At 52.5% G+C, this 26,252-nt stretch overlaps 3 protein-coding genes across 21 annotated transcripts in view; 2 read left to right on the forward strand and 1 right to left on the reverse strand.

Annotated features, from left to right (window-relative positions):
* STYXL1 (serine/threonine/tyrosine interacting like 1) overlaps positions 1–12,638 on the forward strand; it is a 64,511-nt gene extending 51,873 nt beyond the window's left edge. For 15 of the 17 annotated variants that reach the window (XM_033839907.2, XM_033839910.2, XM_073791991.1 and 12 more), the window contains 3 exons: positions 1,380–1,477; positions 3,080–3,192; positions 12,374–12,638. In XM_033839907.2, coding sequence (XP_033695798.1) covers positions 1,380–1,477; positions 3,080–3,192; positions 12,374–12,505 — 343 coding nt within the window. In that variant the 3' untranslated portion in view covers positions 12,506–12,638. Of the gene's footprint in view, positions 1–1,379; positions 1,478–3,079; positions 3,193–5,159; positions 5,207–7,153; positions 7,274–12,373 lie in introns of all 17 variants that reach the window. The other 2 variants (XR_012326016.1, XM_033839912.2) reach the window with 2 other exon arrangements.
* A 147-nt stretch (positions 12,639–12,785) lies between these two features.
* TMEM120A (transmembrane protein 120A) lies at positions 12,786–19,900 on the forward strand. 2 transcript variants are annotated; one of them, XM_033839901.2, is made up of 12 exons: positions 12,786–14,169; positions 15,791–15,909; positions 16,167–16,283; positions 17,944–18,003; positions 18,220–18,315; positions 18,393–18,482; positions 18,692–18,757; positions 18,856–18,917; positions 19,024–19,116; positions 19,240–19,304; positions 19,397–19,465; positions 19,540–19,900. In XM_033839901.2, exons 1-12 carry the CDS (start codon positions 14,089–14,091, stop codon positions 19,651–19,653), a joined length of 1,032 nt encoding a protein of 343 aa, XP_033695792.1. In that variant the 5' UTR covers positions 12,786–14,088; the 3' UTR covers positions 19,654–19,900. The 2 variants fall into 2 exon arrangements, with proteins under 2 accessions (XP_033695792.1, XP_033695793.1); XM_033839902.2 differs by having other exon boundaries at positions 19,615–19,900.
* A 119-nt stretch (positions 19,901–20,019) lies between these two features.
* Positions 20,020–26,252, reverse strand: part of POR (cytochrome p450 oxidoreductase) — a 58,521-nt gene continuing 52,288 nt past the window's right edge. Inside the window, exons 7-16 of one of the 2 annotated variants that reach the window (XM_073791990.1) lie at positions 25,791–25,880; positions 25,336–25,434; positions 24,190–24,306; positions 23,965–24,083; positions 21,950–22,128; positions 21,644–21,793; positions 21,025–21,295; positions 20,796–20,941; positions 20,635–20,720; positions 20,020–20,529 (exon numbers count right to left, since the gene is read on the reverse strand). In XM_073791990.1, the coding sequence (XP_073648091.1) occupies positions 20,385–20,529; positions 20,635–20,720; positions 20,796–20,941; positions 21,025–21,295; positions 21,644–21,793; positions 21,950–22,128; positions 23,965–24,083; positions 24,190–24,306; positions 25,336–25,434; positions 25,791–25,880 (1,402 nt within the window). In that variant the 3' untranslated portion in view covers positions 20,020–20,384. Of the gene's footprint in view, positions 20,530–20,634; positions 20,721–20,795; positions 20,942–21,024; positions 21,296–21,643; positions 21,794–21,949; positions 22,132–23,964; positions 24,084–24,189; positions 24,307–25,335; positions 25,435–25,790; positions 25,881–26,252 lie in introns of both variants that reach the window. The other variant, XM_019921923.3, reaches the window with a different exon arrangement.

The raw sequence follows: 26,252 nt of genomic DNA on the forward strand, positions 1-26,252 counted from the left end.
AGGACTCTGCGCTTTCACTCCTGGGGCCTGGATTCAATCCCTGGTCGGGGAACTAAGATCCCGCAAACTGCGCAGCATAGCCAAGAAAACTCAAATAAAATTTAAATTTCTGATTGTTGCTAGTATATAGAAATCCAGTTGGTTTGTATATATTAACCTTGTATCCTTCAGTGTTCTCCACCCAGATGTCTCCTCCATTGTAAGGCTTTCCCCAGCTCCCTAGACTTTTCCCTGGCCTTCCTCTTCAGGAGCACGTGCAGGTCTTTATCCTAAAACCTAGCCAGTTGGATTGGGGCCATTTGTTTATGCGTCTGCCTCCCCCATCAGACTGGGAGCTCCTTGAAGCTGGGAGGGGCCCTATTTGATTCATCTTGTGTCCACTAGGGTCCAGCTCAAGGTCTGGCACACAGTAGGCATTGAGTGAGTATCTGAGGAAAGAATGAATGGTTGGGGATAGATGGGTGAATGGATGGTGGATGGGTGGTCAGGTGTGGAGGGAGAGAGGGATGAGGGGGAAGGGAAGGATGGATGGACGAATGAATGAATGCAGGGTGAATTGCGCTTGTATTTGTCACAGCAAGTGCTCATGCAGAAACTAAACCAGGATATTTTCATTTCTGAATCTGCTGCAACTTTCTGCATACCACAGTGAATGAATGTCACCAGTAGGCCACAGTCTTCATAAATAACATTTACCAAGTGCGCACTGCACACTAGGCATTGTGCCAAGCTCCTTGTGGGCATCTTCTCATTAAACATGCCACGTACCTCATCTCCCTCCTCTTTCCACCTTGATCGTAAAGCTCTAGCCACTCTGATCTCCCTATTGTTTCTCAAACATATGAAACATACTGCCCTCAGGGTCTTTGCACTTGTATTCTCTACCTGGAACACTCTTTCCTCATATAACTGCCTGGCTTGTTCTGTCACCTCCTTTAAACCTCTGCCCAAGTGTTACCTCCTCAGTAAAGCCTTCCATGACCATCCTATCTAAAATAGCAGGCCCACCACTCTCCATCCTTCTCACCTTGCTTTCTCCACTTAACATAGCAGATTCATTACATATTCCTTTCCACCCTCACTTTCTTTGCTGTATTCTAGGAAAGCATCAGGTTTGTTTAATAATAATAATGTCACATTTATTGGGCACTACCGTGTGTCAAGCAGATTGCTGAATGCTCTACATAGATTGACTTAATCTACACAACACCCCTATGAGGTAGGTGCTGTTTTTTTTGAGAGGGGTTCATTTATTTGCCCACATCTCCCTGATGCTAGTTCAGCCTCCTTCCCCTATGATCCCATTGCTGTGGGTGAAGGATGCCACAGTAGGGCTCTGTGTGAGTTTGCCTGATTACCTGTGCTTTTCTTCCATTTAGTTTTGCAGGTGACGCCGACAAGCTTCTGCACATCCAGATAGAAGATTCCCTGGAAGCCAACATTACACCCTTTTTACGCCACCTCTGTCACTTCATTGGTAAGGAGCATTCTTTAACCAGGCAACAACTGGTCTGTGCCCAGGGAGCAGAGGGGCTGTGGTACCTCATCCACACGCCTATTGCTGACTGCCACTCCCAGCACTCAGGAGGAAAAGGGCAGGGCCCAGCACATGCCCAGCCAGGTGTGGCCAAGTCCTGGGACAAGCCTGCCCCCGGGGGGTCCTTGGAAATATGGGCAGCCATGCGTTTACCTTGGGAGCAGTGGGGCCAAATGAGAGCCCCAGACTGTGGATTGAGTGCCCTGTGTTCTGGCCCTGGCTGGATCGCTATGTCCTTTCATGCCTGGCCAAGCTCCAGTCTCGGCATCACTGTGCCTGTTGTGAAATGAGGGTGCTGGCCCATCCTGGGTGCATATGTTCATGAAGGCCTGCTCCAGGCTAGGCTCCGGTGACCTGCAGGTGAATCTCACTCTGTCCCGACCCTCCTCTCTGGTCAGTATGGTGGGGTAGAAGGAAGACTCCAGAGCCCTTCCATCTCTAAATTTCATGGTCCCCAGTGTGTGGGCCCAGTGCCCCTTCTGTTCTCCTACCACACACAGCAGTGCCCACCAGCCGCTTGCCTCCCTGAGGGTGGAGTTTTCAGTCATCCTAAGGAGAGCAAGATCCCTGGAGAGAGCAAGGTTGTGTCCGGTTAGAGGCCCACCCCAGGACGGCCTGCTCAGCACCAACACAGTCCCCAGCCTGAGAATGGCATTTTGGCCCAGACATCCTTTATTTTTCTGGGAGGTTGTAACTATCACTTGCCTAGGAGCTGAGACTGAGACTTGCCCTTGGTCCCATCATGGGGTGGCAGAGCCCTGTGGCCCAAAGAAGCCCCCTCTCCAGCTCTACCTCACTGGGTGGCTCTGAGCCAAACCTTAACTTCTCTGTGCCTCAGTTTCCTTATCCATACAATGAGGCAGTTGGCCTTAATCATTTGAGTCATCCTCCAGCTCTGACAGTCTGTGATTTTGCACTTGGTATATTTATCTTCAGTTCTTGGGGGTTACCAACCAGCCTAAGATGCCAGCTTAGATTTCCTTCCCACCCCTCACTGGGTGAGATTGACAGCCCCAGGGGCATTATTGAGTGTGGTTAGCTGACACTTGTGTGCCAGGCACTGGGCTAAGCACAGTGCAAAATCTTATCAGGTAGGTAGTATACTGTTGTCACATTTTCCAGATGAGGAAACTGTGGGTTAGAGTGCCCAAGCCCAACAGCCAGTACTTACTGGTTGTGATTCACATCCAGGCTACACTGCCTCTATCAGCACCCAAGTGCCCTTGGGGTATAGTCCTTTTATCCCTACCTGGGGAGGTCAACTGGTAGCAGACCTTCCTGGGATGGAAGCCTTCATAGCCCAGAGAAGGCCTTTGCATGATAATGCTGAGTGCCCAGGCGTGATTCTCTTGAACTGCCAGCTAAGTCTGAGGATCCCCATTTGCCAGGCAATGAAACAGTATCCTAGAGATGTCATGTGACTTGCCTAGACCATGGTGTGCTGGTTCTGAACCTACTCTTGGACCCACTGAGGGCAGTCATCTTACAGACCCACAAGGAAGGGGGCCACGCACAACCTCACACCTTTCCTTCCTTTTGCAGAAATTCACCTGGAGCTTGGCTCTGTCATCCTGGTCTTTTCCACCATGGGCATCAGTCGCAGCTGTGCGGCCATCTTGGCCTACCTTATGCACCGAAATGAGCAGACCCTGAAGGTATGTAGTCCCTGGTCCAGGAGGTGGGGTCAGAGCTGCGCCTCAGAGGAGTGGGTCTCCAGCACCGACTTGGGGCCTTAATTGGGGGTGGGGGGTTTGGGAGGGAAGGGTCAGGGAGTGGAGCCCCAAGTCCAGGGCTTTACCCAGCATACCACATCCAAGGGAAGGAACCCGAGATCTGGGTTAGAGACCTGAGGCTGGGCAGACAGGGCAGGCCCAGGGACTCAGGCTGGGCAAGGCTGTGGCCAGCAGCACCATCTGTGTGTCCCCCAATGCTGTCAGTCTGTGTACCAGTGTTTGTTCAGGGTTTTCCAAGGGAGGTGCATTTTGACTCTTGACCATCTGTATGTCTTCTTTGGAAAAATGTCTATTCAGAATCTTGGCCCTTTTAAAAATCAGATTTTTTGTTTTTTTGCTATTGAGTTGTATGAATTCTTTATATATTTTGGGTATTAACCCATTATCAGTTACATGATTTGCAGATATTTTCTCCCGTTTCTTAGGTTGCCTTTTCATTTTGTTGATGGTTTCCTTTGCTATGCAGAAGCCTTTTAGTTTGATGTAGTCCCACTTGTTTATTTTTGCTTTTGTTGCCTTTGCTTTTGGTGTCAAATCCAAAAAGTTACCACCAGACTGATGTCAAGGAGTTTACCACCTATGTTTTCTTCTAGTAGTTTTATGATTTCAGGTCTTCCACTTGAGCCTTTAATCCATTTTGAGTTGATTTTTGTGTATGGTGTAGGATAGTGGTCCAGTTTCTTTTGTTTTTTGGCTGCACTGTGTGGCTTGCGGGATCTTAGTTCCCCAACCAGGGATTGAACCTGAGCCCCTGGCAGTGGAAGCATGGAGTCCTAACCACTGGACCGCCAGGGAATTCCCACCAGTTTCATTCTTTTGCATGTGACTGTCCAGTTTTCCCAGCACTACTTATTGAAGAGACCGTTCTTTTGTCATTGCATATTATTAACTCCTTTGTCCTCAATTAATTGACCATATATGTATGGGCTTATTTCTGGGATCTCTATTCTATTCCATTGATCTATGTGTATATATATTTTATGCCAATACCATACTGCTTTGATTACTATAGCTTTGTAATATAGTTTGAAATCAGGACGCATGATGCCTCTAGCTTTATTCTTCTTCCTCAAGTTTGCTTTGGCTATTTGGGGTCTTGTCGTTCCATACAAGTTTTAGGACTGTTTATTCTATTTCTCTGAAAGCTACCTTTGGGATTTTGATAGGGATTGTGTTCAATCTGTAGATTGCTTTAGGTAGTATGGACATTCTAACAATATTCCTCCAATCCATGAGCATGGAGTATCTTTCTGTTTATTTGTGTCTTCTTTAATTTCTTTCATCAGTGTCACAGTTTTCAGTGTACAAGTCTTTCACCTCCTTGGTTAAATTTATTCCTAGGTATTTTACTCTTTCTGATGCAATTGGGATTATTTTCTTAATTTCTATTTCTGATAGTTTGTTATCAGTGTATGGAAACACAGCTGATTTTTGTATATTGATTTTGTATCCTGTAACTTTACTGAATTTGTTTATTAGTTCTAACAGTTTTTTTGTGAAGTCTTTAGGGTTTTCTATATATATGTTGTATGTAAAGAGAGACAGTTTTACTTCTTCCTTTCTGATTTGGATATCTTTTTCTTACTCTGTCTAGGACTTGAAATACTATGTTGAATAAATGTGGTAAGAGTAGGCATCCTTGTCTTGTTCCTGATCTTAGAGGAAAAGCTTCCAACTTTTCACTGTTGAGTATGATGTTAGCTGTCAGCTTGTCGTATATGGCCTTTATTATGTTGAGGTACATTCCCTCTGTACACACTTAGTTGAGAATTCTTATCATAAATTGATGTTGAATATTGTCAAATGCTTTTTATGCATCTCTTGAGATGATCATATGATTTTTATCTTTCATTTTGTTAATTTGATGTATCACATTGATTGTTTTGCAGATGTTGAACCATCCATACATCCCTGGAACAAATCCCACTTGACCATGGTGTGTGATCCTTTTAATGTATTGTTGAATTCAGTTTGCTAAAATTTTGTTGAGGATTTTGTATTTATGTTCATCAGTGATATTGGCCTGTAATTTTCTTTTCTTGTGGTGTCCTTGTCTGGTTTTGGTGTCAGGGTAATGCTGGCCTCACGGAATGAATTTGGGAGTGTTCCCTCCTCTTCTGTTTTTTGGAAGAGTTTGAGAAGGATTGGTATTAATTCTTGTTCAAATGTTTGGTAGAATTTGCCAGTGAAGCCATCTGGTCCTGGACTTTTGTTTTTTGGGAGGTTTTCGATTACTGATTCCATCTCTTTGCTAGTAACTGGTCTGTTCAGATTTTCTTATTTCTTCATGGCTAAGTCCTGGTAAGTTGTGCATTTCTAGGAATTTATCCGTTTCTTCTAGGTTGTCTGACTTCTTACTATCTTTTGTATTTCTGTGGTATCAGTTTAATGTCTCCTTTTTCATTTCTGGTATTATTTATTTGAGTCCTCTCTCTTTTTTTCTTGGTGAATCTAGCTAAAGCTTTGTCTATTTTGTTTTACTTTTCAAAAAACTAGCTGGTAGTTTCATTGATCTTTTCTATTGTCTTTTAAGTTGCTATTTCATTTATTTCCCCACTGATCTTTGTTATTTCCTTCCTTCTGTTCACTTTAGGCTTAGTTTGTTCTTTTTCTAGTTCCTTGAGGTGTAAGGTTAGGTAATTTATTTGAGATCTTTCTTATTTTTAATGTAGGCACTTATTGCTATGAACTTCCCTTTTAGAACTGCTTTTGTTGCATCTCATAAGTTTTGGTATGTTATATTTCCATTTAATCTGACTCAAGATATTTTTTGAGTTCTTGTTTGAATTCTTCTTTGACCCATTGGTTGTTAAGTAGCATGTTCTTTACTTTTCACACACTTGTGAATTTTTCAGTTTTCTTCTTGTAATTGATTTCTAGTTTCATACCATTGTGATTAGGAGAGATAGGAGAGATGCTTGATATGATCTAAACATTTTTTTGGACACATTAATTAATTAATTAATTAATTAATGGCTGCACTGGCTCCTCGTTGCTGTGCGTGGGCTTTCTCTAGTTATGGCAAGCGCAGGCTTCTCATTGCGGTGGCTTCTCTTGTTGCAGAGCACGGGCTCTAGGCGGGCGGACTTCAGTAGTTGTGTCATGCGGTCTCAGTAGTTGTGGCTTGTGGGCTCTAGAGCACAGGCTCAGTAGTTGTGGCACAGGGGCTTAGTTGCTCTGTGGCATGTGGGATCTTCCCAGACCAGGGCTTGAACCCATGTCCTCTGCATTGGCAGGTGGATTCCTAGCCACTGGGCCACCAGGGAAGTCCGCTTGATATGATTTTAAACTTAAATTTATTAACACTTGTTTTGTGGTCTAATATATGGTCTATACAGGAGAATGTTCCATCTGCACTTGAGAGAAAGTGTATTCTGCTGCTTTTGGATGGAGTGTTCTGTAAATGTCTGTTAAGTCTATGTGTAGCTTAAGTCCAGTGTTTCCTTACTGATTTTTTCTGAATGATCTATCCATTGATGAAAGTGGGGTATTGCTGTCTACTTCTCCCTTTAGGACTATTAATATTTGCTTTGTATATTTAGATGCTCCTATGTTGGGTACATAAATATTTATAAGTGTTATATTCACTCGTTGGATTGACCCCTTTATAGTGACCTACTTTTGTGTCTACTACAGTCTTTGTCTTAAAGTCTATTTTTGTCTGAATAAATATAGCTAACCCAGCTTTCTTTTGGTTTCCATTTGCCTAGAATATCTTCTTCCATCCTTTCACTTTCAGTCTGTGTGTGTCCATACATCTGAAGTTATTAAACTACCACTTTTACATTAGATTATTTTGAATTTTACTATATATTTACCTTTACCAGTGAGATTTATAGTTTCATATGTTTTCCTGTTACTAATTACTGCCCTTTTATTTCAGCTTAAAGAAGTCCCTTTAACATTTCTTGCAAGGCCTAGTGGTGATGGACTCCTTCAGCTTTTGCTTGTCTGGAAAACTCTCTACCTCTCCTTCAGTTTTGAAGGAGGACAACTTTGCCAGGTGTAAAGCAATTTTTGGTTGGCAATTTTTTTCTTTCAGCTCTTTGAATATATTATGCCACTCCCTCCTGGCCTGCAAAGTTTCTGCTGAGAAATCTGCTGACAGTCTTATGGGGGTTCCCAAGTTGTTTTTCTCTTGTTGCTTTTAAGATTCTTTCCTTGTCTTCAGCTTTGACAATTTAAGTATAATGTCTTGGTGTGGGTTTCTCTGGGTTCATCTTGTTTGGATTCACGGGACTTCCTGAATCTGGAAGTTTGTTTTCTTCCCCAGGATAAGGAGGTTTTCAGCCATTATTTATTCAAATAAGTTTTCTGTCCCTTCCTCTTTCTCTTCTCCTCTGGGATCTCTATAATGTGAATATTGGTCCTTTTGATGTCCCTTAATCTATCTTCACTGATTTTTAAATTTAATTTTAAACTTTTATATTGGAGTATAGTTGATTAACAATGTTGTGCTAATTTCAGGTGTACAGCAGAGTGATTCAGTTATACATGTATATATTCTTTTTCAATATCTTCACTGTTTTTAATTATTCTTTCCTTTTGCTGCTCTGAATGAATGAGTTCTACTGTCTTTGAGTTTGCTGAGCCTTTCTTCTGCTTCATCTAGTCTGCTGTTGAATCCTTCTGTTGCATTTTTCAGTTCAGTTATTGCATGCTCTGAGACTTCTATTTTGTACTTCCTTATATTTTCTATCTCTTAGTTGAGATTCTCACTTTGTTCAGGCATTCTTCTGACCTTGGTGATCATCTCTATGACTGTTACTTTGAACTTTTGTCAGGTAAATCACTTATCTCCATTTCATTAAAGTGTTCTTGTGAGGGTTTCTCTTTTTGTTTCATTTGGAACATATTCCTATGTTTCTTCATTTTCCTTAACCCTCTGTGTTGGTTTCTATGCATTAGATAAAACAGCCACCTCTCCTAGTGTCTCATGTAAGAGATGAACCATATTGTCCAACCCTTCCCTATCTCTTTGTTATCTCTCACAGCTTTGTGATTGTTCAAGCAGCCTACTTTGTTCTTAGTGGTTCCCAGTAGTTGAGGGTGTGCCAAGACCTGTCAGCCTTCCAAAGGGAAGGATCTCAGTCTGCACCTAGATTCAGGCTGATTGGAAGCCAGACCCTCAGGCAGCAACTTTTAAAGTGTGCAAATATATCTCTTTAAGGGGAAGAATGGAAAAAGGGTGTTTCTGTATGCTTTCTTTGCACTTAGCCCTGGGCTGATAATCCAGTTAAGAACTGTTTGTTTACTACTGTCCTGTTAAACCTATGAACACAAGCCCCACTGGCCACTTGCTTTCAATTCTTTTGGGTATAGACCCAGAATGGAATTTCTAGATCATATGGTAATTCTGTTTTTACTTTGTTGAGGAACCACTGTTTTCCATAGCAGCTGCACCATTTTACATTCCCATACGTAGTACCATAAGGTTCCAAATTCTCCATTTCCTCACCAACACTTATTATTTTCTTTCTTTTTTTTTTTAATAGTAGCCACCCTAATGGGTGTGAGGTGGTATCTCGTAGTTATTTTTTCCCTTTTTTATTGCATTAAAACATACATAACAGGGGCTTCCCTGGTGGCGCAGTGGTTGAGGGTCCGCCTGTTGATGCAGGGGACACGGATTCGTGCCCCGGTCTGGGAGGATCCCCCATGCCGTGGAGCGGCTGGGCCCGTGAGCCATGGCCGCTGAGCCTGCGCGTCCGGAGCCTGTGCTCTGCAACGGGAGGGACCACAACAGTGAGAGGCCCGTGTACAGCAAAAAAACAAAAACAAAAAACAACAATAACAACAACAACAACAAAATACATAATATAAAATTTACTCTCTTAACCATTTTTTGAAATAATTTTTAAAAAATAAATTTATTTTTTTGGCTGCGTTGGGTCTTTGTTGCTGTGCTGCTGTGCATGCAGGCTTTCTCTAGTTGTGGTGAGTGGGGACTACTCTTTGTTGCAGTACGTGGGCTTCTCATTGCAGTGACTTCTCTTGTTGTGGAGCACAGGCTCTAGGCATGTGGTTTTCAGTAGTTGTGGCACAAGGGCTCAGTAGTTGTGGCTCGTGGGCTCTAGGGCGCAGGCTCAGTAGTTGTGGTGCATGGGCTTAGTTGCTCCGTGGCATGTGGGATCTTCCTGGACCAGGGCTTGAACCCATGTCCCCTGCATTGGCAGGCAGATTCTTAACCATTGCACCACCAGGGAAGCCCCTGTCTTAACAATTTTTAAGAATATAATTCAGTAGTGTTAAATACATTCCTAATGTGCACCCATCACCACCACCTAGCCCCATAACTCTTCATCTTGTAAAACTGAAACTCTATATTTATTAAACAATAACTCCTTATTCTCCCCTCCCCCTAGCCCATGGTAACCACCATTCTTCTTTCTGTCTTTATAATTTTGACTACACTAAGTACATCATATAAGTGGAATCATAAAGTATTTGTTTTTTCATGAATGGCTTATTACACTTAGCATAATGTCCTCAAGGTTTAACCATGTTGTAACATATGTCAAAATTTCCTTCCTTTTTAAGGCTAATAATATTCCCTTGTATGTATATACCACATTTTGCTTATCCATTTATTCATTGATGGACACTTGGATTGCTTCCACGTTTTAGCCATTATGAATAATGCTGCTGTGAACATGGTTGTGCAAATATCTCTTTGAGACCCTGCCTTCAACTCTTTTGGGTATATACCCAGTAGACGAATTACTGGGTCATATGGTAGTTCTAATTTTAATTTTTTGGGGGGATCTCCATACTGTTTTCCACAGTGGCTGTACCATTTAATACATTCCATCAACAGTGCACAAGGGTTCTAATTTCTCCACGTCCTTGCCAACAGTTGTTTCCTTCCTTCCTTCCTTCCTTTCTTTCCTTTGTAGTACCATCGTGATCAGTTTGAGGAGGTATAGCACTGTGGTCTTGATGTGCGTTTCCCTAATGATTAGTGATGTTGAGCATCTTTTTGCACGCTTATTGGCCATCCATATGCCTTCTTAGGAGAAATGTCTATTCAGAGTCCTTTGCCCATTTATTAGTTGGGTTGTTTGTTTTTTGTTGTTGAGTTTTAGAAGTTCCTTATATATTCCTCATATTAACACTTTGTGCATTGAAGAGTTTCGGCACCCCTGTTGGAATCATTTTACTATATATGTGAGCATTTATTTCTGGGCTGTCTATCCTATTCCACTGGTCTTAAATGTCTGTCTTTATGCCAGTACCACATTCTTTTATCATAGTTTTGTAATAACTTAAAAGGTTTGAAATAAGGTTGAAATATAAAACAGGTATATGATTTGCAAATGTTTCCTTCCATTCTGTGTCTTGCCTTTTCACTCTGTTGATTGTGTCTTTTGATGCACAGAAGTGGTTTTTTTTGATGTACAGAAGTTGTTTATTTTGATATAAACCAATCTATTTTTTCTTTTATTGCCTGTGCTTTTGGTGTCACATCCAAGAAATAATTGCCAAATCCAGTATCATGAAGCTTTTCCCCTATGTTTTCTTTCAAGGGTTTTATAATTTTAGCTCTTACTTTATATCTTCCATCATCTTGAGTTAATTTTTGTACATGGTGTAAGTTTACACTAGTTTCATTCTTTTGCATGTGGATATCCAGTATTCCTAACAACATTTGTTGAAAAGACTCCTTTCTCCATTGAATAGTTTTGGCACCATTGTTGAAATCATTTTACTATATATGTGAGCATTTACTTCTGGGCTGTCTCTTCTATTCCACTGGTCTAAATGTCTGTCTTTATGCCAGTACTATATTCTTTTATCATAGTTGTGTAATAACTTAAAAGGTTTTGAAATAACGAAGTGTGAGAACCCCAACTTCGTCTCTCTTTTTTCACAATTGTTTTGGCTATTCCAGGGTTCCTTGAGATTCAATATGGATTTTAGGATGGATTTTTCTATTTCTGCAAAAAACGCTGTTGGGATTTTGATAGAGATTGCATTAAATCTTCAGATCACTTTGGGTAGTATTTGCATCTTAACAATATTAAATCTTCTATTCCATGTACCTGGGATGTCTTTCCATTTATTTTAGTCTTCATTAATTTCTTTCAGCAACATTTTGCATTTTTCAGGGCACATGTCTTTTACCTCCTTGGTTAAGTTTATTCCTGAGTATTTTATTCTCTTGATGCTAGTGTAAATGAAATTTTCTTAATTTCCTTTTCGGATTGTTCATTGTTAGTTAGATACACAACTGATTTTGTATCCTGCAACTTTGTTACATTCGTTTATTCTAACAGTTTTTTGTGTTTAATCTTTAAGGTTTTCAACATACATTAAGTTCATATCATCTGCAAACAGAAATAATTTTACTTCTTCCTTTCCAATTTGGATGCCTTTTCTTTTTTTCCTAATTGCTCTGTCTAGGACAGTGTTGAATAGAAGTTGTGGAAGTGGGCATCCTTGCCTTGTTCCTGATCTCAGAGGAAAAGCTTTCAGTCTTTCACCATTATGATGTTACCTGTGTACTTTCCATATATGACCTTTATTATGTTAAGATAGTTTTCTTCTAATCCATAGTTTGTTGAGGAACTGCTTTTGCCTTTTCCTTTTTCCTCTATCCTCAATCCAGATGGAGACCAGCTGGTCACCTTCCTTCATGTAATAACCTTTCCTGCGTTTGGGGGTGGGCACCTAAAAGAAGGCAGCTTCAGTTTTTCTTCTTCAGAGAATTTGCCGAAGTTCTCTTCCCCTTTCCATTCATTTATCCACTTACAATGCAAATCTTTGTTGAGGCAGCACTGAGTGCCAGGCATGGGCGTGGTGCTTTCCTGTCCACAGGAGGTTTCACATATGTTTTCTCAACCTTCACGGGAGCCATCTGACATAAGAATGATTTCTGTCTATATTCAGAATGCAGAGGGGCTTGCCCCAGGCAGAGCCAGCTCCTACAACTCCTTGCCCTAATCTATTAACCCCAAGCTGCTGCTGTTTCTTTGTCCTGCCCTTAAGCTATGTTTCTGACCCCTGGGCAAGTGCCTCCTGTCCCCTCTGAGCTGGCTGTGATCAAGGTGGTAAGGGCCCAGGTCCAATCCTGAAGTCTGCTTTTCTCTCCTTGGGTTCACAGAGGTCCTGGGCCTACGTCAAGAAGTGTAAAACCAACATGCGTCCAAATCGGGCTTTGGTGGCTCAGCTGTCAGAGTGGGAGAAGGTTATCCTTGGAGACAGCGTCACAGACATCTTGGATCCACTCTACTGATTTTCTCTGTGGCCCAGCTATGGGTCCAGAAGAACCTGCCTTGGGAGCTTTTTGTGGGTAGTGGGCCAGGGTGTGTAACCAGGAATGAGAAGGCCTTTGCTGCCTGGAGCCTGTGTCAGCCTCCCGCAGTGCTTCTTCCCAGGTTCCTCATTTGTGCTAGCACAGGAGGTGCTCAGACTCAGCGAGAACCCCCATCCCTGGGGCATCGTGGGCCCACCCCCACTGCGCTCCTGAGGCTGCTTCTGGAGGAGCATCTGGTGCCAGAGCAGCTGCCCCTCATGTCCCCCATAACGTGGACCCTTTGGAGGCTGCTGGGTGGGAGCTCCAAGGGTTCCCCCAGCCTTGTGTTGTTCCACAGGGGATGTCACAATGCCCACCCATGGGTGGAGATCCCCCAGCCCCAGAGATGCCAAGCTCAGCCTTGGCTCAGGCCGCAGGCTACACAGCTTTGAGAGGCTCCTGGCACAAGGGCATACCCTCGCCTCATCCCCAGTTTCAGCATCCCTACTGCTCCATCACCTGTACAGATGTCCTTTCCTTGCTCCTCACTCATTTCTGCCTGGCTGTGTTCACCAAGAAGAGACTCTCACCCTCCCATCCCTCACAACCAGGTTTCTAGAAATTCCTCGGGTCTCAAAAGGAATTTTCCTCTGACTGCGCTTCTGAGTGCTGGCAGCACCCACAGAACGGGCCTGGAGTCAGGAGACAAGGGGACTGATGGAGAATTTAACATGTCGGTCCACGTTCATCCAGCAAACATTCCCTGACACCTGGGCAGGGCTGAGGACATACAGGTGAACGCCATGTTGCCTCCTAGGACGCTTTGCAGAGGGTTAGAGTAGCACTCCCCCGTGCCCCAACAGGAGCCCACGCCCTCAAAGAGTGGGGTTTTGCCAGAGGGGTAAGGGCTTTTCAGGCAGTGCAGCCTTTAGTCGGGACTTGAACTGGAACAGAGCCTGGGATGGCTGCAGAGCGATGGCTTAGGGACCTCCTGGCAGGAAGGGCAGAGCCATTGGAAAGTGTTCAGCAGGGACATGGTGGGGATTCGCCTTGTGTTTTAGTCAGGGCGGTCTGGTGGGTGTGGTAAGGGACACTAGCGGTGAACTTGGAGACAGGGAGACAGTAAAGGGGCCCTTGTAAAAATCCAAGCGAGATAAGAGGCTCGGAATCCCCTCCCTGCCAAAGAGCAGCTTCCCAAGGGGGAAAGTGTTTGAGGCAGGTGGCACCTCCCTGGGCCTTGGTTTACTCCCTGCCTGACAGGCAAGGACACTGCTGGCTGCACCACACAGTTGGCGCCACCAGGAGTGCCCCGGTTGGGGGCTGCCACCACCCTCCGAGCTGGGAGCAGCCGGGCATAGGGCCCTCGGAGCACGTGGCCCCGCCCCCGCCCCTGGCCCGGATTGGCTCAGGCAGGGGGCGGGGCCAGCGCGGTCGCCGCTCCAGGCTTTTCCGCATTGGTGGTCGCGGCGGCTCGAGCCCGGAAGCTGACGGGGGCGGAGGCGGCGGAGGCGGAGGCGCCTCGAGCCCTCCGGGGTTGCGGCTCTGTCTTCGACTCGGCTCGTCCGGCTCACGGAACGGCAGCAATGCATCCCCCGCCTCCGGGCCCGTTGGGCGACTGCCTGCGGGACTGGGAGGAGCTCCAGCAGGACTTCCACGGCATCCAGGTAAGTGCTGATGCGGTCCCCCATTGGTTCCGAGCCATGTCTATCTGGCTCTGGGTCAAGGGTCGGTTAGCCCCGGGTCGGGCAGCGGGAGCTCGGGGTCAGGGGTCGGGGACCCTGGTGTCGCTCCCGACGGCGGCGAGGCCCCGGGTCTTGGTGTCCCCGGTTGGACCCTCCCCTCGGCCTCAAATGAATGTTCGGCAGCGGGACCTCTTCCCCGCGCGGCCGCCGCGACCCCGGAGTGACCCCACTGACCCAGGCGGACCTCCGGCCTCCCTCTGAGGCCTCGGAAGGAGGCCCCGACTCCGACCCGGTCCCCTTCCAGGAGAGTCCGAGCTGACCGGGGCCAGTCTTGTGTCAGTTACTGAGCAAATGCGCCGTGGGCGCTGGCCGGGCCGGATCGGCGAGGAGCGCCTTCCCCGCCCTCGGGCCGCGCGGTCTGGGCTGAGTGTGGCTGGGGAGCAGTCCGGGAGGCAGCCTGGCCTAGGTCGGGGTAAGTGGTGTTTAGGTGAAGTCCCTGGATGGGGGCGGGGCCCATCCAGGGTGAAGGACAGCTCCCACCAGAGACAGGACCACGTGGCTGATGCAGGGAGTGAGGGGAAAAGTGGGTGGGCCAGACCCTGCCGAGAGACCTCACGGGCGACGGGGATTGGAATCTCTCTGAGACCAGTGGGAAGCCAAGGGAGGAATCGTCTGGATCTGGCTGCTGTGGGCCACTGTGCTGTTCTGTGGGAAGGCAGACAGGAGAGCGTGGTGGCTGGGGGTAGGCCGAGGTTGCCCCTCCTGGGCATGAGAAACAAGACCCAGGCAGGGTAGAGCCCAGGTCAGCTGGGCACTTGGTCAGGACTTTGCCTCTCCTGGACTGGTTCCAGCCCTTTCCTGTCCACGTTGAAGCCTGACTGCCCCTGGCCTGGCCAAGCTGCTGCCATTAGTGCTTCCCAGCTTGGTCACCACTGTCCTGGCCTCAGCCTCTGCCTGACGTTCCTCACACTGCTCCTTGCCCCATCTCTAGGCTGTTCCTTCTCAAGACTTACCCATTGGGGCAAAGTGCTCTGGGAAGTCTTGGGTCAAAGGTGTTGGGGGAAGAGTAGAGGAATGGTCTTATAGCAAGAGGTCCAAGGGCTAAAGCCTGATGACCTTTACTCTGGGAGGAAGATGCTGGGAGTGCCAGAGCAGCAGGTATCTTGGACAACCTCATCTTCCCCTGCACTTGCAGGCTATCTGGGCAGGAGGATCTGAGCGGGCCAGGGATGGCTTTAGGTAGCCTGCTTGGGCCAGAAGGTAGACCCATGAGCCTAGAATCCGGATTCAGGACAGGCCAGAGAGGGGTGGGAACAACTAGTAGATGGGCTGAGGCTAAGAAAAGCTTCAGAGAACTCCCCTGTTTCTGGGAGAGCGGTACTGTGGGGGCTTCTGGGCTTACAGGGAGACCCCTGCCTCCTTGCCTGCCTTGGAGAGAGAGTACCCTCAGGGAGTTCCCTGGGGTGGCACAGCTGGCTGTCTCCTTTCCTGCTGAGACCCTCCCAAGGAGCCCTGGAGGAGTCCATGCCCCACCTCCTTCCCAGCAGGCTCTGGCTCGGGAGCCCACTAGCCAGCCTGAGCCTTACCCCGACCTGGTTCTCAGGAGACCCACCGGCTGTACCGCCTGAAGCTGGAGGAGCTGACCAAGCTGCAGAACAACTGTACCAGCTCCATCACTCGGCAGAAGAAGCAGCTCCAGGAGCTGGCCCTTGTCCTGAAGAAGTTAGGACCTGTCCCCATATACTCCCCCATGCCCTCCCATACCTCATCATGCCCACCCCCCCATACCCTGTGGCCTCGGACTGGGGGTGGGTGTGTGACCTGGTGGGGTAGAGAGCTGGCACTGACTCCCAGATGTCCCTGGGCATGGCTTCTCCCCTCTCTGGGTTGCATTTGCTCTCCTGCCGCGCAGGTGTCAGGTGTGATTCACACGTGGGGGTCCCCTGTTCTGACTCTGGCTTCTGTGGCCGCACCTGCAGATGTAAACCCTCCCTCCCGTCAGAGGCCGAGAAAGCTGCGCAGGAGCTGGAAAACCAGATCAAGGAGCGCCAAGGCCTTTTCTTTGATATGGAGGCCTACTTGCCCAAGCAGAATGGGTGAGGTTCCTCCCCCAGCTCAGTTCACAGCCATTTCTGAGAGGGAGGCCTGAAGCGCCGTCTTCCTCTGCTTGGCTTCCTGCACCCACTCTGGGCTGACCAGTGAGACACAGTCCTAGCTCAGGGACAGCCTGAGTGACAGTGACAGCTCACTGCAATGAGTGCTTTGTGAGGGAAGTATAGGGAATGGGGGGAGCACAGTGAGGGGTACCTAACCACTTGGGAGGTCGGAGAAAGCCTCCTGGAGTAGGTGATGCCTGAGCTGAGTCATAAGGATAAAGAGGAGTGAGCCAGGCAGACATGGGAAGGCGGAAATAGTAGGTGTCACGGCCATAGCTCGCAGTAGGAGGTGAGAGGTTGCGATGAGACCAGAGGGGGAGCCAGCCTGCAGAGCTTCCCTCTGGCCCAGTGGGCAGGGGAGAGTGACAGGTCAGTCATGCACTTAGATCAGCTGCAGACACAGCAGAGGACATGGCAGAAGCCTAGGTTTAGGGAAAACAATCCCGCAGAGACCCCAGGCAGCAAGACACCTGGGAGAGAGCGTGTTCCAGAAGGCAAGGAAGGGAGGCCTGGCCAGTAGCCTCCGATCAGTTGGCCCGGGGCAGCGTGGGAGGCAGTCAGATGCAATGCAGAAGGGGAAATGTTTCCTGGAAGTCAGGGTGACCTTGGAGAGAACCGCTTCACAGGAGCGTAGGGGTGGAAGTTGATACTGGGGATGACAGAAGAGCTGAGGATAAGCCAAGTTTAGGCCTTGCTTCAGAAGCTTGGCTGTGAGTGGAAGGAGAAACTGGCAACGAGAAACCGGTGGCTAGGACTTGGCATGAGAGTTGAGGAGTGGCTTTTGTTTGGGTGTGTGGGTGTAAGTTTGTACATAGGAAAGACTTGAGCATATCTACCTGCTGAGAGGTGGGCCAGCAGAGGGAGAGACCCAGAAGAGGTGCCCTAAACAATGGAGGGAAGTCCCTGGGGAGGTGGGAAAGGGTGGGTGTAGGCCCTTGTTTTCTGGGATGGGGGGGTGCAGAGATGAGGGTGAGGAGGCAGGCAGGGGAGATGTCACCTGCCCGGACGGGGACAGGTTGGAGGATTTGGGAGAGGGTTGGACAAGGCCACTGCTGAGAATGGGAGAGGGAGCCCGTGGCGATGCTGAGAGGCAGCCTGGTCATGCTGAGAGGCAGCCTGGTCCCGGTCCCTGCTGTGCCCCATAATCTCTTCACTGCCTCAGGCAAGTCCCTGAACTCCTCTGAGCCTGTGCATACGGCTCGAGTGTGAACAAGAGCCCCTGTGGGAACAGCTGCTTAACACGACTGTAGCTTTCAGTCACCTCACGGAGTTCCTCTGGCAGAGAAGGACGAGACAAGCTTAGATGGTGGGGTGATGGCAATGCAAGGATTGGCAAGAAAGTGGTTCCGTGTTATGGAGGAGGGCTTGGTGACTCAGCTGGCTCGGGAAGGGAGACCAGGGTCAGGAGGGCCTGGGAGCCTCAGTGAGGGAGAGGGTCCTTGTGGGTGGGAGACTGGGCGCTCAGGGGTCAGAATATAGCCAGGGTTTCCGAGGAGGCCCTTTTGGGTTGGGAGGAGGGTGGTGTGGTCACAGGTGTGGGTTGCTGCAGTGGACTTGGGGCTGAAGGCTACCTCTCCTCACCTGGTGTTCCCTCCCCCAGGTTGTATCTGAGCCTGGTTCTGGGCAATGTCAACGTGACACTCCTGAGCAAGCAGGCTAAGTAATTTGTTGTCGTGGGCGGGGTCTCAACCCTACTCCCTGTCCCCTGCCCCAGGCCCCTTCCAGTGTGCCCCAGCTTCCCTGGCTAAGCTTGGGGTTCAGGGGCTGCTCCCCCATGCTGGCCCCATGCCACCACAGCAGTGTGTCCAGAGGCGTGGGTGGGCCCTGCCATCATCCCAGCCTGTCCCATGAGTGTGTACCCCTCGCTCCTCCCCAGGTTTGCCTACAAAGACGAGTACGAGAAGTTCAAGCTCTACCTCACCATCATCCTCATCCTCATCTCCTTCACCTGCCGCTTCCTCCTCAACTCCAGGTGGGTGTCCTGCTGCACGGGGCTGGACCCTGTGCCCTCTCCAGGCTCTGGCACCAACCTTCTGTACCCCTCCCTAGGGTGACAGACGCTGCCTTCAACTTCCTGCTGGTCTGGTATTATTGCACCCTGACCATCCGTGAGAGCATCCTCATCAACAACGGCTCCCGGTGGGCGAGGGCCGGAGCCTGGCTCCTGGGGGTGGGGGGTGGGGGGAGTGACACTGGAGCTGCCCTAGAAAGCGGGGTGGGGGCGGCGGGTGCCGTGGCCCTCTGAGAAGCGGGAACTGGCTGGGGTACTGGTTTCTTCCCACTTCCTGTCCCGGAGCACTGATCCTGGGGGCTGAGGGGACAGGAGTGACGGTGGCTTCCTGACGCAGGATCAAAGGCTGGTGGGTTTTCCATCATTACGTGTCCACGTTCCTGTCAGGAGTCATGCTGACATGGTGAGTGGCCCAGCTTGGTCCTAGGGTCTCCGGGGGAGCCGGGGCAGGGAGAGGTGGCATCCCCGAGCCCTGACCCCTTCCTCTGCTCTCTGCCTTAGGCCCGAGGGCCTCATGTACCAGAAGTTTCGGAACCAGTTCCTGTCCTTCTCCATGTACCAGAGTGAGTGTCTCAGAGGTCCTGCTGAGCTTGGGACCAGCCCCCCCTAGGAGGGGCGGGAAAGAGACTTGGGACTCCAGCCCAGTCCTGATGTCCCCCCGCCCTCCAGGCTTCGTGCAGTTCCTCCAGTATTACTACCAGAGCGGCTGTCTGTACCGCCTGCGGGCCCTGGGCGAGAGGCACACCATGGACCTCACTGTGGGTGAGTCGGGCGTGGCCGCCCCTCTCTGGAATCCTGACGGGGGAGCTGGAAGGGCAAAGTCCTTTCCTCTTGACCTGGGCCTGAGTGATGGGGTCGTCTCTGTCCTGGTTGTGGTCCCTGCAGAGGGCTTCCAGTCCTGGATGTGGCGGGGCCTCACCTTCCTGCTGCCCTTCCTCTTCTTTGGACACGTAAGTTGTACCTCTGTCCCTGTCCATCGGGCTGTCTGTCCCCAGCTCTGATTCGAACAGGGACTGTGTGTAAAAACCGCCCTCCCTCCCAGTTCTGGCAGCTTTTCAACGCGCTGACGTTGTTCAACCTGGCCCGGGACCCCGAGTGTAAGGAGTGGCAGGTGAGCCGGGCCCCTGGAGAGGACGCCGGGAGGGCCGGGCCTGGCTTCTGTCCTGACCCCGATTCCTCCCCCAGGTGCTCATGTGTGGCTTCCCCTTCCTCCTCCTCTTCCTTGGCAATTTCTTCACCACCCTGCGGGTTGTACACCAGAAGTTCCACAACCAGCAGCACGGGAGCAAGAAAGAATGAGGCTGGGCCTTCCCTGCCTGCTGGCACAGCCCTCTACGGCACCCCCGGCCTGGAAGGGGCTTCTGAACCCCATGTGTTGAGGGGGTGGGGGCTCCTCTCGTCTGGGAGGGTCTGTCTGCTCTTCCCTGGGTTTTGTGGGCTCTGTGGGCCCTGAAGGCGGCGCTGGAGAGGAAGACCCGGGCCTGTGTGCCTGCCTGCGGGAGCCGGGGGCCAGCGACCTCAATAAAGGGTGAGAGGCTCAGAGTGGCTCGGTGTGTGTTCTCCTGCTGGTAAGACAGGGGTCTTGGGGTTCCTGAGGTCTCTCTGGGGTCTGAATTAAGGAGTCCTGGTGGAGGCCCCAGATCTATGCAAGTAATACCTGGCAAATACAGAAAACAGAACTTTATTCCAAGGGCCAGAGGTTATTTAAAATTATTTACACTCATTGAAAATCACGGGGAGGGGCCAGGCCCCACTCAGCTGAGAGGAGGAGCCCCTCCTGTTCAGCCAGCGAGGGCCCGAGGTGTTCACGGAGCATCAGCCCGGTCACCCGTAGCCACGCCCCCTGGGGCTGGTGGGTCCGAGGGTACAGCTCAGGCCTGGAGCAGTCTCTGTCAGTCACTGGGCCTGCCTCCTGTGGCAGGGCCAGCAGAACCCAGCTAGGCGACTGGCAGAGGGGAGCGAGGAAAGCGATCACGTTGGGGAGCGAGTCTGTAGGGCGTGCAGGGCAGAGCAAGGCGGCCCGGGTGCTCCTAGCTCCACACGTCCAGGGAGTAGCGGCCCTTGGTCATCAGCTTCTTGACATAGTCCACGGCCTGGGCGTGCTCCATGGCCCCCTGCTCGGCCACGATGTCGTAGAAGGTGTTCTGCACGTCCCTCGCCATGTTCCGAGCGTCCCTGGGGGCGGGAAGGAGGTGGCACTGGGGGCTGGGCAGGGGTCCCCCTCCCCCCACGGGCAGGTAGGCCCTGTCCCCGCCCCGCCTCGCCTCTGCCCTCACTCACCCACAGACGTAGATGTGGGCGCCCCTGTCGTGGATCAGCTTCCAGAGGTGCTCCCTGTCCCTCTTCAGCAAGTGCTGCACGTAGACCTGGGGGTGGGGGCACCTGTGAGGAGGGCTGGTCACACCACCCTCCGCCCTGCGGGGCCCTGCCCGCGGCCTCACCTTCTGGGGCTGCTCCCGGGAGAAGGCCACGTTGAGCTGGGTGAGGACGCCGTCCTGGTGGAGCTTGGCCAGCTCCTCGCGGTACAGGTAGTCCTCGTCAGAGCGGCGGCAGCCGTAGTAGAGCAGCGTCTCCCCCACCTCCTTGCCTGGGGCAGCAGCAGTCAGGGGAATGTGGGACGCCGGTCCTGCCCCTACTGCCCGCCCGCCCGCCCAGGGCCCGTACACTCACCCTGCTGCCTCAGCCAGGCCCGCTCCTGGACGAAGCCTATGAAGGGGGCAACCCCGGTGCCGGGGCCCACCATGATGACAGGTACGGTGGCCTTGAAGGGCAGGCGGAACTGGGACTTGCGCACGAACATGGGCACCAGGGCCCTGTGGCCGTTCTCCCCGGAGGGCTCCTTGGCCCGCAGCCAGCTGGTGGCCACGCCCTTGTTAACGCGGCCAGACTGGGTTTCATACTCCACAGCCACCGCACAGATGTGCACGGAGTTGGGGTGGACCTGGCGGGGCGGCAGGGTCGGAGTGAGCGTGGTGATGCCGGAGGCCCCCTCCCTCCTGCCACCCACCCTGCCGCGGGGGGTCCCTGCTCAGCGCCTCTTTACACCCTTCACGGCGCCCAAACCTGTTCAAAGGCCCCTTCCTGGCAGCTCTCCTGACTGGCTCTCGGCACTGGGGCCGGACAGCAGTTTGCAGTCTTACAGTCCAGCCTACTGGACACACAGCCCAGGAGTCTCGAGTGAACTGCCCTGGGCACGGGGGGCAGAGCTGGGGCTGTGGCCCAGGGACCCCGGTCCCTCCAAGGAGCCAACACTATGTCTCCTATAAGCGGGCAGGCCTGGAGCCCACACCTTGGAGGACGAGGCGATGGAGTAGTAGCGGGCCTGGAGACGAGGCAGCAGCTCACACAAGTGGTCGATGGGGGGCCGCAGGGACGAGTAGTCCTGCAGGATGGCCAGGATGTGCCTTCGAGCCTCGACCACCCAGCTCAGGTACAGCTCCTGGGGAGATGCAGACGTAGGTGAGACACGGGGACCTAGGGGACAGGGCTGAAGTGGGGCCCAGGCAGCCTGGGGAATGGCCCGGGGGTGCTGGCTGGGAGCCGCGGTGCAGGGCTGAGGCGGTGGCGGGCGCTGGGGTGTGGGTGGCAGGCCCACCTTGCCCTCGCCCGAGGAGGAGGCCATCTTGCGCAGCTGCTCCTGTTCCGAGGGCTCTGAGGCGTACTGGGCCAGCTCGTAGAGCACGTTGGTGCGGGGCGGGTTGGTGATATCCAGGTAGTAGGTGAGGGCCGTGCGGTAGGAGGTGGGGCAGGGGAACGGGTGCTTCTTGTTGGAGTCTTCTGTAGGGAGAGAGCAGGCAGGGTTCAGGGTTAGTGGCCGCCCCCGGGATGGGTCGGGTGCCAAGGGATGGGGTGGGCAAAGCCTCAGGCCTGCTCTCACTGGAAGCAAGACCAGCTCTTTCTGGTCCTTCCTTGACTTTGGGGGCAAAGCCTCAGGCTTCGGCCACCCTCAAGCTTCACGCTGGACAGGTCGTCTTCATCAGAGGCAGGATATTGCCGGGGTAGGCCTGGCAGTCACTGTCCCCACCCAGGAGAATCAGCCCCTTCGGGCACCCTTCCCCTGCCAAGAGCTGCTCAGAGACAGGGCTGTAGAGGGGGAGCTCCCCAAGTGTGTCCTGCCTGCCTGCGGGCTGGACCTGGTCCACTGTGGGGGGGTGGCGCTCCAGGCTCATGACTGTGCGATGCCAATACCGGGCCTTCAGCTGTGACAGCAGAGCTCCCTCCAGGTCGGTTTTTATGCTTGGACACATGTGGAGGTCTGTGCATGGGTCACCCAAGGGCCAAGCTATGGGGGCAGCATCCTGTACACTCAGGGGCAGCTGCTGGCACAGACCCCCCCACCAGCCCTTGCCAGGGTCCTTCCACTACCACAGTCAACAGGCTGGCTTTACTGACAGCTCCCCACAAGCAGGCTAGAGCTGGACTGGACCCAGGAGCAACTCCATCTCTTAGAGGCATGACTGCAGGGGCGTTTATTCCTGTGCACAAATGAGCCCCGTGGAACCGCGAGGCTGCCGAGCCACATGGAGAGGAGAGGGCCTGGCCCAGGACGGCTCAGCCTTTAGGGGTTTGGGTCTGTTTTGGGGAGGGGTTTGAACTTGGTACTGAAGTGTGACCTACGTACAGTGTACAAGTCACAGTGCAATGCCTGATGGATTTTCATGAACTGAAAGTCCTCGTGTGCCCAGCACCCACACCAAGTAGTAGGTGTTCCCTGCGCCCAGGCGCCCTCTTGTGTGAGCCCAGAAGCCAGGGCTCAGGCCTTGCACTACAGGGGCAGGTGTGGGCGCTTCTGCAGCCCCACTGCTGCCTCTAGTTGAGCCTCTGCAGCCCTCTCTCTAAGCAGCTCTTGGCAGTGAACGGCTCTCCACAGGGGCCCAGAGTCTCCTCGGGCAGAGGGAGCACCAACACCCCTCCTGACCCCCAGCAAGGTCCTGCCTCAGATGGCACAAGAGACATGCCCCCCAGTGCAAGAAAGGCCCGCATGTGCACTACCGACCGTGAGTGCACCGCCGGCACAGTGAGATCTGATACAAATGAGCCCCCTTTCACGCAGCTCCTCTCGAGGCTGACTCGGGAGCTGCTGAGAAGGAGCTGCCCAGGCTCAGGTCACTGAGGACAAGAGTGAGCGGGGCAGGGCCAGGCCGTGCTGGGCCCCAGGTCAGTGGGCAGCCCTGCCCCATGGTAGTGCCCCTTGCACTCTGAGCACCCTGAATGGGCCTGGAGGGCCATCAGGATTGTTGACTCGGATCCCTGGGTTCACAGGTGAGGAGACCCTGGAGCCAGAGAGGACCTTCAGCAGCCAGTTGTGGCTCTCTTCCCTGTAGGACACGGGCTGGCTCTGTCTCCAGGCACCCGCACTCCCTCAAGGGAGTATGGCGGTGAGGGGATGGGGGAACCCCAAAAGGGAGAGTGCCAGACCCTGCAGCCACCTCTTCCCCCAGCCCTGAGTTTGTTCTACAGCCTGTAACTGGGGTCTTGGTTATGAGGGCTTCTAGGGCACCAGGCTTTAGGCCGAAGCAGAAGTTCAACCTATGGACCTTGCCAAGGGGCCCATTCCCACCAGCCACCTCAGGCCCAGGTAGGTAGGGAGGCCTGGATCCCAGGACTCACCGTCAAGATTGTTCAGGGACATGATAACGTCCAGGTCGGCACCCAGGATCTCGCCGAGCTGGTTGACCAGGGCAGAGTCGTTGGCTGGGTAAACAGCCACGTGGTCTCCAGATTCATACCTGGGGGAGATGCGAGGCTCAGGAGGAGGGTGGAAGACAGCTCTGCACCCAAACAGGAGGCCTGAGTGAAAGGTTTGAGGGCGTGGGGGGTGGCAGCAGCTGATACCTGATTTTGGAGTCTGAGATGTCTAATTCCAGGTGCATGAAGTGTCGCTCAGTTCCCTGGTTCAGCTTCCGGTTGGTGGTGACGACAGCCAAGAAGGGGTTCTTGGCGTCGAAGGGGCTGGGTGGGGAGAGCAGCTCAGTGACTGGCCAGGCCTCCAGTCTGAATCTTCCCACCCCAAGGGACACTTCTGGCCACACAGGACACAGGAAACATCAGAGCTGGCCTCCAAGGGTCACGAGGACACCTCTCCAATTAGGTAGTGGCCTTTCCCAGCCTAATCCACAGCGGTGCTCCTGGCAACCCGCAAGGGGGTACAACTAGGCTATCAGTGTCCCCTCTTACAGACACGGAAACTGAGGCTGGTCCCTAAAAACCTGGGGGACCCTCCACACTCTGCACACGTTGGTGAGCAGAGCACAAGGAGGGCCAGGCCCTTGAAGGTGGCTCCCCAGGACGGAAGGGGCCTGGGTTCCGAGTGACTGTGGAGCAAAGCCCCCTCCCCAACGTGCCCAGGACTGTACGTGAGCAGGAGAGAGGCTTTCACTCTGTGAAGCCACTGAAATGTCGGGCTTTCCGGCTACAGCTGCAGCAGGGCTGCTGGTCTCAAAGCCTGGTGGTTCTAGGAGGTCTTTCCTGGGCGGCTCCAGCAGGATTCTGGGTGGCACCCAGGGGCAAGTCAGGGGCCCCAGAGAAGAACACTATGTTTCTGGACATATGTCCAGACGTCAAGGCAGATTTTTAAGGAAGCGAGCCCTTTTGCCCAAGTTCCACCTAGACCCAGAGCTGAACTCACTGTCCTGGTCCAGGGACTGGTGGGTACCCCCCACCCCAGGGTATTTACAGGGAAAATGAAGTACAAGCTGAGCAAGGGCCAGTCCCCCCAAGGCCACGCCCTGGGCGGAGGGACCGCTGGGAGCGGAGTGGAGGGGTCCCCAGGGCCCCGGGGTCAGAGCAGCCTCCGATCTCTCTCTGCTCCAGGCCTCACGCCCTCCTGTGCGGTGGAGATGGAAATGGAGGTGCCCTCACCCGGGCCCACTCCTGGATGTGGGGGTAAGGAAGCCCCACAGGACAGGGCCTGGGAGGACAGGCCCTGCGGGGACGCACAGGACAGGCAGCTGTCCGGCCCCAGCCACGCTCTCTACTCACGGTTTCTGGTTCTCATAGCTCTTCAGGCGGCCCATTTCGCCCACGTACACCTTGGCCGCGTCTATGTCTGTGTGGACCACAAGCTCATACTGGCGAATGCTGCAAAGGGGAGACGCAGGGTGAGGCGGGGGGCGGGAGGGGGCCGGGTCCCAAGGAGAGAGTGAGGCTGTGAGGCGATGGGACGTGCGGCGAGGGCTGCGGGGCCAGACGTGACCCACAAGGAAGGAGACGCGTGAGAGGGGAGGCAGGAGGGGCCAGCACAGCGTGCTCAGAGGGCGGGGCGGCCCGTCAGCAGGCCCGAGGCTCGCCCGCCCTGACCGTCACCTGCAGGCACAGCCCAAGCGCTTAGGCCCGCGCCCCTGCCGCAGCCTCCTCCAGCCCCACCACACACGCCAGTCCAGTACCCCGCCTCGGCAGGCAGCACCCGAGGCCCCGGCCCACCTGCGCACACTCACCTGGACTCCTCTCCAGTGGCTTCCACCCCTAAGTGCTCGCACACGGCCGGCCAGAACTGCTCTCGCCACGTGATGAAGTCCTCCTCCAGGCTGGGGACGAGAGGGGATGAGCCAGGCTCCAGATGGGGCTGCCGGGAGAGCTCGGACTCTGTCCCATCACCCCTCCAAGCTGGAGGGTTCATTTCACGCCAGCCCACCCAGTGACGTAACCCAGGGCATCAGGAAGCGTCCAGAGGGTCTGCAGTAACCACGGGAGGCCCCATCTGAGCCGGGTGAGCCGGGAGGGTGTGGATGAGCAAAGAACGTGGGGACTGGCGATGGGGGGATGGCCTTCCCTCCCCTGTGGTGAGGCGGGTCACGGAGTTGCGCTGACATCATGGCTCTGCCCTCTCCTCCTGTGCCCCGGCCAGCCCTAACCTGTAGCTCCTGACACACGACAGCCCAGGGGGGCGTGCAAGGGCG

Source organism: Tursiops truncatus, chromosome 15 (genome assembly GCF_011762595.2).
Source record: "Tursiops truncatus isolate mTurTru1 chromosome 15, mTurTru1.mat.Y, whole genome shotgun sequence".
Classification (NCBI taxonomy): Eukaryota; Metazoa; Chordata; class Mammalia; order Artiodactyla; family Delphinidae; genus Tursiops; species Tursiops truncatus.

What these genes read in the sequence shown, in the direction of transcription:
- TMEM120A (XM_033839901.2), top strand. Translation starts at nt 14,089, where the DNA reads ATGCATCCCCCGCCTCCGGGCCCGTTGGGCGACTGCCTGCGGGACTGG. An exon ending in CTCCTGAGCAAGCAGGCTAA is followed by an intron (nt 18,004 to 18,219) that starts GTAATTTGTTGT and finishes GCTCCTCCCCAG; the next exon opens with GTTTGCCTACAAAGACGAGT. An exon ending in TCAGGAGTCATGCTGACATG is followed by an intron (nt 18,758 to 18,855) that starts GTGAGTGGCCCA and finishes TCTCTGCCTTAG; the next exon opens with GCCCGAGGGCCTCATGTACC.